This window comes from Mytilus galloprovincialis, chromosome 3 (assembly GCF_965363235.1).
Source record: "Mytilus galloprovincialis chromosome 3, xbMytGall1.hap1.1, whole genome shotgun sequence".
NCBI classification, from domain to species: Eukaryota; Metazoa; Mollusca; class Bivalvia; order Mytilida; family Mytilidae; genus Mytilus; species Mytilus galloprovincialis.
Genome location: NC_134840.1, coordinates 79,276,708 through 79,291,898, shown reverse-complemented (window position 1 = coordinate 79,291,898; position 15,191 = coordinate 79,276,708). Strand labels below are relative to the sequence as shown.

The 15,191-nt window shown below is 31.0% G+C and overlaps 1 protein-coding gene across 2 annotated transcripts in view; it reads left to right on the top strand.

Annotated features, from left to right (window-relative positions):
• LOC143069057 (uncharacterized) overlaps nt 1–15,191 on the top strand; it is an 82,558-nt gene that overhangs the window by 24,636 nt on the left and 42,731 nt on the right. For both annotated transcript variants that reach the window (XM_076243486.1, XM_076243487.1), the window contains exons 4-6: nt 10,514–10,606; nt 12,642–12,766; nt 14,937–15,060. In XM_076243486.1, the coding sequence (XP_076099601.1) occupies nt 10,514–10,606; nt 12,642–12,766; nt 14,937–15,060 (342 nt within the window). The remainder of the gene's footprint in view (nt 1–10,513; nt 10,607–12,641; nt 12,767–14,936; nt 15,061–15,191) is intronic.

Genomic DNA, 15,191 nt, shown 5'->3' with positions numbered 1-15,191 from the left:
ATAATTGAGACACTGATATTGAATGAGAAATAAGCATACATATTAGGAAAGCTCGTAAGAAAATTTTGCTTTTCTATTTGGTAAAAGTCCATCGATGTATATTTTTTACATCATAAACTGGTTATAGTTTTAAACATGTGTTATTGCCATTTGTCTGAGATGTTGTCTTGTCTGAGAGAAAGTCACAGATGTGAAACTTAAACATGCTGTTTCAGATATTATCATCAGTTGTGTCAACAGTTGTTTAAGTTTGTGTGATTAAGAAAGTATGCTTAAGAGAAACCATCAATAAATAAACAAATAACTTGGTATGTGTCTGATAATCATCTTTTTCTCATTTACTTTTAATCCTCATTGTGGTCACCAACCATCTTTGTCTCAATTACTTTTAATCCTCATAGTGATCAGGTAGTCACCAACCATATTTGTCTCAATTACTTTTAATCCTCACAGTGATCAGGTAGCCACCAACCATCTTTGTCTCAATTACTTTTAATCCTCATAGTGATCAGGTAGTCACCAACCATCTTTGTCTCAATTACTTTTAATCCTCATAGTGATCAGGTAGTTACCAACCATCTTTGTCTCAATTACTTTTAATCCTCACAGTGATCTGAGGTAGCCACCAACCATCTTTGTCTCAATTACTTTCGATCCTCACAGTGATCAGGTTAAGTCACCAACCATCTTTGTCTCAATTATTTTCGATCCTCATAGTGATCAGGTAGTCACCAACCATCTTTGTCTCAATTACTTTCGATCCTCACAGTGATCAGGTAGTTACCAACCATCTTTGTCTCAATTACCGGTACTTTTAATCCTCACAGTAATCAGGTAGTCACCAACCATCTTTGTCTCAATTACTTTTAATCCTCACAGTGATCAGGTAGTCACCAACCATTTTTGTCTCAATTACTTTTCGATCCTCAGTGTCAGGTTGTCACCATCAATCTTTGAATCATCATGGTGTCTCAATTCAGGTTCATTGTTAAGTTTCAGGAAGTCACCAGTCATTTTCATCTCAATTACTTGCAATTCTCATAGTGAAAAGGTTCATCATCTTTATTACCGTTATGCTAGTCACCATCTAAGAGAATACATAATATTTAGGAACATTGTGAGGTGTTGTGCTCTTAACTTTATTAAACGAGGTTTTTAAAGTGGATTTCTAGGAAATAAAATAGACAACATTTGAGAGAACTGTTTTTATCATGTGTCATTTTCGATTAGAATAAAAAAAAATTGTTTGCAGGAAGTCTTATGGTTTTTGTTTTAATCAACTATTTACCATCAAATCCACAACACTGGTACCCTTTGACCCACAAGTTGTCTTACTTAATCACTGATATTGGTGTCCAAATTACATCAATAGTCCCTGGGGTTATTGAGCTCTAAAGAGGAAACAATTTGCAATTAAGGAATTCTTTCTTGGATTGAATTGAATATGACAGGTCTTTTATCTAGGTTGTGAAAAGGCATTATTAAATCAAAATGTACTTTTAATGACATTTAAGAAGTTTTGTATCTGTAGAATAACAAAACTAAAATGATTTCAGGTGCACTTCACTCCATTGATTGATTGACTGATTATTTGGTGTTTAATGCCACTTTTAGCACTTTTTGGCTATTTCATGGCAGTCAGTTTTTATTGGTGAACCAATATGACTTGCCCTAACAGAACCACTGACCTTCCACAGGAGAACTGGCAGTCTTGGTCAATTTAAATTTAAATTGGAAATGCTTGCTAAGTGTGACTGTGTTTTATCTCATAAACTCAGTGTTGACAGGCTAGTGATACAGTAAATGAACTAGACGAAGAACTGTAATACAATTTAGCGCTGTTCCTTTTCTTTTTTATGCCCCACCTACGATAGTAGAGGGGCATTATGTTTTCTGGTCTGTGCCTCCGTTCGTCCGTCCGCTTCAGGTTAAAGTTTTTGGTCAAGGTAGTTTTGAAGAAGTTGAAGTCCAATCAACTTGAAACTTAGTACTCTTGTTCCCCATGATATGATCTTTCTAATTTTAATGCCAAATTATAGTTTTGACCCCAATTTCATGGTCCACTGAACATAGAAAATGATAGTGCGAAGTTCAGGTTAAAGTTTTTGGTCAAGGTAGTTTTTGATGAAGTTAAAGTTACATCAACTTGAAACTTAGTACACATGTTCCCTATGATATGATCTTTCTAATTTTAATTCCAAATTAAAGTTTTGACCCCAATTTCACGGTCCACTGAACATAGAAAATGATAGTGTGAGTGGGGCATTCGTGTACTATGGATACATTCTTGTTCATACATGAACTGGTGTTGTGTCATGGATAGATACCCCTGGACCATATTCCTTGTTTTTCTATTACTTATACCACTCCATCACTGAGGCCTCCACACTTCTCTGGAAAAGCTTGCAGTAATTTTCTAAAAGCAGAACTGCAATTATATCAAATGTAGCTCATAGTCTTCATGCATTCAGCATTCTTTCTTACTTTATCTAATAGAATAGATTAATTACTGTGGTATGGTAGTACTCAGTATAGATTATCATTAATAACATGCAGGTATCAGGGTCGTGACCCCAATCAATGTCCATCAAATGATTTTAGCAGTTGGTAGCATTGAATGGATTTATATATAGAGTTCTTATAGTTATCATCATTTCTTACCCATTTCTATAATTGGGTGATGGTGATGATTAATTTATTGTCAATTTTTTATGCCATCAGCTCAATAGGATTATATTGAAGGAATTATTATGAAATGGATGATACAAAAAAGTGGATAAAACTTTGACTGCCACAGGAAATAGATTTTTTGTCCAGCCTGCAACTTTTGTCGCAGAAAACTTGACATAGGGATAGTCATCCAGCGGTGGCTACGACAGCAGTGTTATCAAACTTCTTAAAGGCTTTATATTTTAGAAGGTGGATGACCTTGATGCTTTATACTTTGTATATAGATGCCTCATGTTACGAAGTTTCCGTCAGTCACATGTCCAATGTCCTTGACCTCATTTTCATGGTTCACTGACTACTTGAAAAAAAAAGTTTAGATTTTTTGCAATGTTAAATTCTCTCTAATTATAAGTAATAGGATAATTTTATTTGGTATATGTGGGCCAGACAGTTGTCACTTGACCTCGATGTCATTTCACGGATCAGTGAACAAGGTTAAGTTTTGGTGGTCAAGTCCATATCTCAGATACTATAAGCAGTAGGTCTAGTTTATTATTAGGTGTATGGAAGGACTGTAAGGTGTACATGTCCAACTGGCAGTTTCCATCTGACCTTGACCTCATTTTCATGGTTCAATGTTTATAGTTAAGTTTTTGTTTTTTGGTTTGTTTTTCTTATACTGTATGCAATAGGTCTACTTTATATGGTGTATGAAATGATTGTATGGTGTTCATGTCTAGCTGGCAGGTGTTATCTGACCTTGACCTCATTTTCATGGTTCAGTAGTCAAAGATAAGTTTTTTAGTTTTGGTCTCTTTTTCTAATACTTTATGAAATAGGTCAACTATATTTAGTGAATGGAAATATTTTAATATCTTAATGTCTGTTGCACAGGTTTTATTTGACCGTGACCCGATTTTCACAGTTCATTGCTCTGTGTTAAGTTTTTTTGTGTTATGGTCTGTTTTTCTTAAACTATAAGCAATTGGTCAACTATATTTGTTGTATGGAAGAATTTTTAGTTGTACATGTCTGCCTGGTATGGTTCGATTGACCTTTACCTCATTTTCATGGTTCATTGGTCAATGTTTAGTTTTCTTGGTTAATGTTAACATTGTGTGACAGTTGTAATAAAGCTTTATATTTAGGACTATCAACATAATAGCAATGATTAGTAAAGAAGCGAGAAATAACAGCATTTGCACTCTTGTTTAGGATTGGAAAATTTAACTTTTGTATATTGGCTCTCAATGAGCTTTAACCTCAACTGATGAGTAATGATGCTTAAAAGGTCTTTTTTTCATTCAAGCAAATGTCCTGCTCTTCAACATTGGCTGTTGTTTTGATGCAAACAGAGAACCCCATTGAGGGGTTTGCAATAAGAAGTTAATAATATGTTGTAAATCTTACCATACCATGTTAGACATATATTTGCCCCCCACCCGACAGGTTACATGGGACATAGAAGTACTATGGGTTTTTCTATGTAAATGTCAAAAATGTATAAAACTTAGATCAAAGTCTTATACATGTAACAGCACTTTCAGACAAGTTTGAAAATGGGTGTGGATCAGTTAATTTTTTAGAGACTTATGTCCCTTGTATTAACACAGAATTATTTTTAACTGGATTACATTTTTGAGAACATTTTGAAAAATTACTTTACCTTTATTCTTATCCTATATATTGAACTAGATTAAAAGATACTTTTTGTTTGGTTTGCGACTATTAAGTCATGAAAGTGAGTCACTCAGATATGTGTGTATACAGGATCATCTGAGTCAATAATTGTTAAATTTTGTTATTCACCGATTTTGGTAAGTCAGTGCATGAAAACATTTACTTAAATTATTTCTTTTTTATAAGGATCTGATTATTAGACTCTATCCTAGAAATTTTGGTAAAGTTTGCATTTTGAAGTTTGTAACAGGGTCAATTTATCTATTATACACATATACTGTCTCAAGCACATGAAGCACTTAGATAACTTTTTTTGCCAAGACAGTTTTTTACTTATAGTTTTCTTTATTGGACTGTTTTCAGTATTTCCTAGGTTTACAGACATTGTTCTGTGTCCACAGTTTATTTTATCCTGTTGATCTGACATTTTTTATAAATGCTCTCCTCTAAAATTAAAACAAAAGCAACATTTTCATATTAATCATTAATAACAATAATTCTGTTCTAATAGATGATGTGTTAGACAAGAAAGTTATGAAAAAATAGATAAATCTAATTTTATGAAATAACTAGATTTCTGCTTATTGACATAACTCCCTTAGGCTGAATAATTTTGTTAACATTGGTGGCAGCAGCCTTCAGATTTGGTTAAGGATATTTCTTTTGTTTTTGAATTTTTGCCGGATATTTTGAATCCTCTGATTTTATCCATTTAGTGCCATAAAAAAAAACCCTGCTAACCCCTTCTTTTCAAGTCATAATTTTATTACTATAATTAGTTTAAAAAGCCACATTTGAAAATCCTATGAAATCAATGTTATTTTTCATAACTAATTTAAAAGAAAAAGGTGCTAATGTTAAATGTATGAAAAGTCTAGAGGGAAACATTTCCCACCAAAAGTCTAGAGGGAAACATTTCCCTCCAAATTTTAAATGGCCTATATCTTGAAAAACAAGCACATCATGTTTTTCTACTTTTATAGTTCCTTTATTCATATGCTATCAATTTATAAAATTCTTAGAAAAAGCTTGTTATTTTGAAACACAGTAGAGAACTTCCTTAAGGCAGGAAGGATGTCACATCAAGATAAAGAATTGTATCTTTTCGGAAACAATTAGGATTGATTGCGGAAAAACAAGAGTTCCTCTTTTATTTATTCCAACTTATCCTAATATGATAAATTGAATTGTTGTGCCTATTATTAGATAATAGTGGAATTTTGGGTTAATAGAGATGTAGCTGCATGATTTTGAAAAAAAGATGTATAGTAATAAATCTTCTTGAAATAATAAGAATTTCAAATTATCTTGCCAGAGGTGTATATTTTATAAAAGTTTTTAGAAATACAAAATAGAAGTAGAATTTTTTTTATTGCACCAAGACTAAAAAAAGCCAGAGGAGTTCAGAAATACTAATGAAAAGTTTGAAAACAGTAGAATCACAATCCTTAACAATTCTTTGCTGGAGGTTGCATTTTTTGTTCTTAAGAAATGTAGGTATTGATTTGAACATATTGATTATCTTGTTATTTGAGTATTATAAGTTCTCTCTTGGAATATACAAGCTGTCATGCAGTGGTCAAATGAAGACAGAAGTGTTAGGCAGCAGTATTAACAAAAATCATAATAATAATCTAGTGGTACCGTAAAATAAAGACATTAATTATAATAATGGTATAAAAACAATGAAAAAAAAACAACCATCTTTTGAATATCATATGTAAGGTCTGTTTTTTAAATTTTCCAAATAACATATGTGATAAGACTAGATTAGATAAGTTTCTATGTAGTTAAGTCTAGACTAAACTATAGGAAATCTATGTATATTGTATCAAAAGCACTTTTTGAGGTGTACTTTTCAAATCAATGCATGGGTGTGTTATTTTTATTGAAAGTTTCTCATCCAAATAAATTATTAATTGCAATAACACAGGAAACAATAACATGTACATTTGTAAATTTGTAAAATTCAATTTACGTACATCTTTGATTTTATTGTGAAATTTGACACATCCCTGGATCAATTTCATATTAATTTATGGTACTAAATAAAATATAGATAGTTTTGTCAATTTCAGAAGAATTGTCTAAAGTTCGGAAATAGACATGTTGTTATTTATTTATAATTATGATGTAAAGTGCTTTTCAATATTGAGCCAAACATAACATGGTTGTTTATTTTATTTTATGTTAAATCTAACTGATCAAACAAACAAGCCATGATGAATTTTAGAAGAAATCTTTTAAAAAGATGCTTAATTTTCAAGAAATAACAGAAAGCTTTGATTATCTGTTGTTACCAGTGTTTATTTAATTATAACACATCTTGAAAAAGATTGTGCACCCAAGCTGACATTTTGAATTCTGTAAATTTCATTAAAGGTTCGGAGTGCCGTTGACTTTTGTGGCTAAAACAATAATTACTAAATTTACAAAGTGACATCGATCTACGAGTTTCTTTGTAGACATCAGCTCAATTGTGAAAGTACTTCTTTGCGTTACGTAATATTATCCAAATCTCATTTCGCAAGCTGTTACTTTATTACTCGGAAATGGCAAAATTCTTTCGAGGCAATGGAGTGGTACAAAAATTAAATGAAGATTGCTTTTTGCAGATGTTTTTACTTAAAAATGGCAAACTCTGCGGTAAAAGAATCCCAATAGTACCAAAATAAAAAGCAATTTGGTTCTTATATATAGATTTGCTGACCATATGGAAAAAGTTTATCTTGACTAAAATGTTTACCACTTATTTATAGCTAATTATCAATGATTTCCTTTTATAGATGCCCAAATTAAAGATGGCATTTTAAGCATTCCATAAATGGTTGTGATGGTAGAAATTCTTATCTGCAAATTTCCAAATTTGATCAGTTAATTTATAATCAATTCTGTACATTTTTTCTGGGACTATTGCATTTTTTTCCTGCAGATTCAGAAAAATTATAAAATTTTTGTGAATAATTTTCAAATGCATATCGGAAAAAAAGAGAAACACCAATCTGCTAATTTAACATCTGTTTGTTTTGCACCTGTACGTTATTAGATAATAAATAAACCATCATGCACTTATTGACTTGATTGATTTTAGTTTGTTTTTCTATAATAAGGGAGAATTAAAATAGCTCATTTGTTTATATATTGATGAAGACATTTTATCTCTGCAAGAAATCTAAAATTTCATAGCAGAAAATAAGGCATGTTTTTGAAGTAAATATATAGGTTGGAACCCCCTTTTTTTTGGCAGATCAATGCATTTGAATGGGGACATATAGTTGGACCCCCCCTCCCCCTGTCCTGGGTTGGGAACCCCCCTTTTTAAAATGGCTGGATCTGCCCCTGAATTTATTCCTCATCTTTGTTGCCTTTTCATAAGATGTTGGTTTTGGTACAATTTCATCTTAAAAATATCAGGTTTTTTAAAACTTGCTTTCAGACATTGTCTACCTAATATATCAAATTCTCAATCACCCCTAGTCTAGAAAAGTTGTGAGAGGATTAAGGAGAGACTTAATAATGAGGATAATCCATCAACATAAAATTCCTGAAAGGAAAAACAACATTTTAATAGATATTACTTCTGACAACAATTAACATATCATTCTTGACTTTCTAAAATTGGAGTTGAAGCAATTTACTTCCTGTCATATAAGGTGGCTATTTTAGTGTAAATCTAGATCTGAGTTGGAGGCCATCTTTGATTTCAGATCAGATTAATATTACTTAAATCAAAAGAAAAATGTAAAATCTTAATTTCTTACAATAGAATTTAATGCCATCAGATTCTGATTCTAAAGATTTGAAGACATGTTAGTTTTATATATCAAAATTCCCATAAAATTAAAAGGTCAAATTTAAAGCTTGAATGAGAATTTATTAAACAATGTGGTCTCTTAATTAGACTGTGAAGCTGTCCTGCTGTGAGGACTTTGCTGATATAACTTGATGCCAATAAGGATCTTAAACAGATTTAAGGTAAAATCATAAGTCTCTTGTAAGGAGAGAAAACTGCATGTTAAAGAGAACTTTTTCAACAATAATTTTTACGAGTCTGTAGGTGGCTGGTTGCAAGGCCAAAATTTTCTCTTTTTTTCCGCTTGCACTTAAAATTTCCAAACCTTCATCCTGATTGATCAACTTTGCAGAACCTTAACATATTGGATTCATCTTTGATTTGTTTTCATCCAGAATTGTGCATGAAAAACAACAATCAATTAGACAAACTCTTAATGAATCTAATTCTGCTGTTGAAATACCTTCTTGTCTTATAAGTGATTCTTTGTTTAGAGAACACTTTGTATTGAGAATGTTTTATTACTAGTAATCACTTAAAAAAAACCCAAACAAACTTGTGATGATTAGAACTGTTGTGTGGGCCAATGACGCTGTATAGTTGCTTTGTACAAATACATCAGAAGAAATCTTGTGACAGAAGGTGTTTTAATGCACTTGAAATAAATGCGCCTATTTCATTTCTGTTCATAGTACATGCACACCATAGCAAGCAATTAGCCTTTATTAATAAAGTTATATATAACTTTGAACTGTCTTTAATTAATTTCGCAATTTTCTTCTCAGCTTCTTTAAATGTCAAATGTTGATCATGATGTTTAAGATAACACTAAATGTTTGGAGTGTGATATTTCTAGCTTATAGCTGGTAAGCATCCAGTAGATATGTAATTGCACATGTAACAAAAAGCATTTACATGTATGAGGCTCCAGTAGGGTAATTTAACCCCCTTGGGAAACAAAGTTACATTTAAAAATTTACTTAGATCACCAGGTCACTTTTAAGCAAACGTAGAGTTTTTAATTGATTTGATTCTTGGTTTTAAAATTTTTTAAAGTCACAGATTGTTTTTAATGAGATTTTTTAAAAGGATGCAAGGTGGCAAGGAGCAGGGTCTGGAAATGGTCATATTTGCCAGTCATGACACAAACTTTAAGCTATTTGTCCTAAACAGCAGTTTGGAATTAAGGACATTTTGTTACAGAAAAAATTCAATCGTTTCATTTTGAATAGGTTTCTTAATCATTATTTTGCTTTAGTTTTTGTACTGGAATTCCTTTCCTGTAATAAAACTACCAAATTTGGAGTCACTTAATGTGACCATATGTTGATTCATATTGGTTTGAGGTTAAAGCTACTTTGGGTTTGAAGTCTTTGTGGTCACTTTGGTTGAAACAAAAACAGACCTTTTTTGGGTAACTGTATACTATAGGACTAAGACAGTTTATACAGAAATTGGCTTCAAAACATTATAACAGCATGTTTTAAAATTACTTCAATTTTATTTCTTTTTCAATCAATAGTATACAAACAAGAATATAACACTGTAAAATTAAAATAAACATCTCTTCATTCCTATTTTTCTCAGGAAATGTCCATGATATATATGGATTATGATGTCAAACATTATTTTTACGTAAAAGACTAAGAAAAATCTGATACCCTAGAGAACCATGAATTGGAAATCTCCATACAGATCTAGAGAGATTAAAGGACTTTTTGAAAAAAAATAAACATCATGGGCAAACACATTTAATGATGTTCATTAAAAAAAAACTCATTGTCCATATGAATTTGCTACTTTTGGGTAAATCTCACAAAAACATCATATGGAAACAATTGGTAGTTGACTCTAGCTAGTACTGATTTTGTACAGGAAATCTTTTAGGTATAAAACCAGTGGGATGAATCTGTTAACAGCATGCCAAGTTTCAATTATTGCAATGTTAACTAATGTTTCATTTTCACATAGATGAAAAAAATCACATTAGTTGACTATAATTATAATGGATTCTGTCATTGCACATAATGTCAGAGAATATTATATGTTATTAATATTAATCTTAGGATGTGATTTACATAGAAATATATGGTATACTGTAAATTTATAATTTTTTTTTATCAGCTATGGTTTCCTTTCTCAAATTTGTATTTTTGTATTTGTAATCACACACCAGATTAGCCCAAATCAAAACTGCGGAGGGATCCGAATCCCTAAAAACAATTAATGAAAAGTAACATTTGTTACAACAATGGGCAACTTAGAGTAAAATCTGGATCCAATACCTACAGAGAAATCATGCACCATTTATAATAAATATACATGCACCAGGTTTTCTTCAAGTAACCAATATATCTTAATTTTTTTCAGAAATGAAATCATTGAAAATCGACAATAAAGTTAAAGAAAAGGAAACTGCTGTTTGTAAATCTGTCTCAAGTAATGAAATTGTTTTACCTAATGGTAAGTATAACATTTCATGTGGTGAAAATATCTTTATTATGGTTGTCTATAAGTTTAGTTCTTTGATAAGGAGGGGGAGGACCTTTTTCGGGACATCGGAATTTCCGGAATTTATCCTTTCAGGTTCCAGGAATTCTTTCTTTCGAATTTCGAGATGTCAGGATTTAAATTTCTTTTTTAAGCCCAGGATTTTGGGATCAGGACCCTTCCGACCCTCCTTCTTTGATATTGACGTTCAAAGAGTGCATTTGTTTTTAACCTAAAATTTTGTCATCAATGCCTTATTTGGTAAACGCTAAGCTGCTTGAAACAAACAACTACAACCTAATGGTTTACATAGTTAGGTTAGAAACAAATGCGCTCATGATCATATAGCATGTACAGAAAACACAGAAAAATGGAAAAGAATATCAGGAAATGATTATTTATGAAAAGATAATTTAGTCTCTTCATGGATTTATTTTCATGGATTTTATGTAGTACTACAAGGGGTAGTCTGTACTTCAGTATTATCTGTCTGTCACATAATTATTAGTTGACAAATTAGCTGCATGACCAAAAGTTTAAACATACAGATTAGTTAATTACGCAAGTGATTGTTTATATATCTTGTTAAGAAACAAATGTGCTTATATCATGTCAGAAAACACAGAAAAATGGAAAACAATTTCAGGAAATGGTTATGAACGGAAAGAAAATTTTGTTTTTAAGTGTATTTTTAACAAGTGCTCAAAGGAGTATACTGTACTTTAGTATTGTCAGTCACATAATCACTAGTTGACAAATTAGCTGCATTATTGATTGTGAATTCAAATTGTCACAATTATTGCAAGATGTTTCTTGGGGAAATATCTATAAGTACAAAGTGATCATCGTGCAACAGTCATGTGATAATTGTATGATGTTCTTAGAAAAGTCATTGAAATACATATTGGTATATCTTAAACTCTCTCATTTTGATAGAATTCCTGGTTTTGGTTTAAATAGAGAAAATTTAAGAAGAGAAAAATTGGCATTAAATTTTTAGAAGTTTACAAAAAAGTCACAAGAAAATTAAGATAGATTAAATCACATTTTTGTTTAGGGGCCAGCTGAAGTCTGTTTCCAGGGGCAGGATGTTCTCGCTGTGTTGAATACCCATAGGTGGCCTTTGGCTGTTTTTTCCTCTTTGATCAGATTGTTGTCTCTTTGACACAATCCCCCCCCCCCCCCCCCCCCCCCATTTCCATTCTCTATTTCATAATCTGTATAAGAATTTTTTTTTATACATTTACGTCCTAAACACAATATTTTATTTAAAAACATAAAATAACAAAATAAAATAAAAATAGAAGTATCTTTATTTTTGAAGACAGAATTAAGCTATCAGTACGTAAGACTATTAAGTCTAGAAGTTATAGATATTTATGGGCTGTAAATAGCTTAAACCATTGATTTTACAACATAACAGTTGACATTTTGGTAAAAACATATTAGATGTACATCACATTCCTACTAATGCTGTAATAATTATGGTATTTCTGTGGGATACCAGCCGACTATCAGTCAATACATTTCAGAAAAAGGTGCATATGACGTGTTTAAAACTTTCGAGTAGTTGCAGTTTACTAGCAGTAATCACGCCATTCATAGACCAATAAAATATCAATTTACACTTCTTTTGACAAATGATGACATGTTCTGTAAGAACTATTTTCCGTAGAACTCTTGGGAATATTATTAATATAACAAAATCGGAAAACTGTCATGCAATAAAAAAAATAAACATTTTGAAAAGATGTGGGGATGTGTTTTAAGACTTAAAGTGGTTATTAAGTTGTAATTTTCTTGATCAAATTTGGATCATGCCAGGCTCCAGAATGTTGTGTATTTTCCTGTGTTCAACGTTTTAAGCAACAATATTTTTTGTATCCTGAATATTACTCTTTTTGTGTACAATAAATTTTATATTGGGGCCGAATATGGCCTTCAGAACTCATTCCTTTTAAAAAAATGAAATGAAAATGAATTGAAATGTATATCTTTTTACTTTCAGGTACCCCTATGGGAGAAAGTCAGTTAATGTTAGAAGCATTGAATGGATTCCTAATTCTCTTAGATAGGAAACGGAAGATTTTATTTGTATCCAAGAATGTTGAAGACCACTTAGGAATATCCCAGGTAAAAGACGATACTGTAGATTCACTTATTTTTTTGTGGGTACCAGTTTTCATGGTTTGAGGAAAACTTTCATTTTTGTAAATACAACTGTACTTAGTTTCATAGTTTTTGCCAATGTCTAATGAATCTACAGTATGTGCCATTGAAAGTACATCAGTACTTTTATATTTATGTAATGAATGTTTATCAAAGTTGATAAACGGAAGGAAAAAGTCATAATTCTTTGATACAAAGGGTACATTAGATGCATAATCCTTAAACATGGGAAAGTGCATCTTAAAATGTGTTTCCTAGTGTATTTAAGTGGCTTTACATCCTCTTAAAACTTGTGTCCGATTTATGATAGGACATTAAAATTTTGTTATTTTCCATGTTACATAATTACTTTTTAAATAGTTGTAAAATCACATGTATTTTAAGGATGTTTGCAACTCTGGTTCAAAATAACATGCTTTTTAAAAGCCTGCAATAGATTGATAGTATAGAAGTACAATAAAAAAATATGAAAGGTTCATTGTCCTTGATTTTGAGATATATAAGTCATGGACAAGTTGTAGGAAAATTCTTTTTTTTTACATTTTTCCTGCATTTTTTTTTGTTTCAAAATACATGGAAAAAAATCAAGGATTTCATTAGATTTAAAAAAAAAAAAGCTTTCAAGGTAGTTCGCTTATCAGTTTCAAAGTAATTAACTTTTCAAAACACTAGTTTATATTGATAGGGGATTAATAAAGGAGTTCAAAGAGCAAAAAAATTATATAGGTCACCGTGCTCATTTTCGAAATATTAGCCATTGAAATTTTGGCGGGAAAATGTTCTCTCGACTTTTCATAGCTTTATCATTGACAAGTAAAAGTCCTCAAAAACTATTAAAAAGTGATTAAAATTTTAATAGACTTTAACAGACAGCTCATCATTATACATGTAAAAGAATTATAAAAAGAAAAAAGGGGGTCACCAGGCAAAATTTGTTAATGCATTCAAATGGATAAAACCAGAGGATTCCGAAAATCTGACCAAAATTCCAAAACATGACAAGCCAGCTACCTTAAAACTTTATATGTGCTAAAATATTAAAAATAAGTAGGGATTAGCAGGCAATTTTTTTTAAAGGCAATACATCAAGGTAAAACAAGATTGTAATATATACTCTATGTTTCTAGTGGGAGTCTTTCCTGTCATTCTTCAAGTAGGACCAACTAAGTATTTAAAGCAGTGTCTACCAGGCTCCCGAGACCAGGCTACCTATTTGATTTTTTTGTTAATTGATTCACAAATTCTTAATATACATGAAATATTTGCCACTGGACATTAAATAATGAAAATAAGATAAATGAGTCTCTACTGATCTTTTTATATCTTATTCTATTGCATTTCCAGCCAATTCTCTTTTAAGAATTTTCAGAAATTCTATTTATAAACTGACTTTCATTTTAGACAAGAGAGATAACTCTTGATAGTCATGATCAGAACAAGAAAAGAATTTCTGACATCAGTATACATTACTTATTGATTGTGTCCTTTTATCCTAATACACTTCTACATTAACTTCAGATGGACATAGATATGAGTAAACTTTCATGCAATAATATTAAGAAGGATAAAGGAATGATAAACAAAATGGAGAATAAATATTTATAAATCAGTCTTGTCTGATGTATGTTTGATAACTTAAAGTAAGTGATGTGCTTTCAAAAAAAGCCAAGAGGATATCATTTATATACAATGTATTATTTGAATCAATTGATGCAGATATGTCTGTTTTGTTCTTTATACTGCAATCAGGGCTTTGTTATAAATATTTACATTCAATGGTTTAAATATAAAATCTGTTGTAGCCAGGATCTACTGTGAATATAACAAAATTTAACAGTTGTCAATAAATAAGAATTTTTAGTTTGTGATTATTGTCTGTTGTACCCAATTTTTCTGTTGTTGACTGCTTGCCTGAGTGGAGGTGGTCATGGTTTTGATCCCTAGTTGGTTCAAACCAGACTTGAAAACTTTACACTGCTTTTCAAAATATCGCCCAAACATTTTGCTGTTGCAGTTTTAAATTTGTACCTCACAGCTCTTTTTATACATATTTGTTATTTTAAATGAGAAGAAATGTAAAAGTAGTTTCTTTAATTAAACAACAGTTCATGTAATGAGTTTATTTGCATTTAAGGTGCAGCTAATTGGGAAAACAGTGGAAGACTTTATTGAAGAGAAAGACATACCAGAATTACGGAAACAATTCAATTTAAAGTTTATGTCCCAGAGCCACAGATGTGAATCTATGGAAGCTGATGGTATGTTTACAGTCATTCAACAGAAAAATCTTCTGCAAAATTAATTATAATATTTCTATTTATTTGATGACTTGTAGATTTTCTATCCTGGGGGTTTTAGGTTGATTATTCTGGAATTAAAACAAACATAC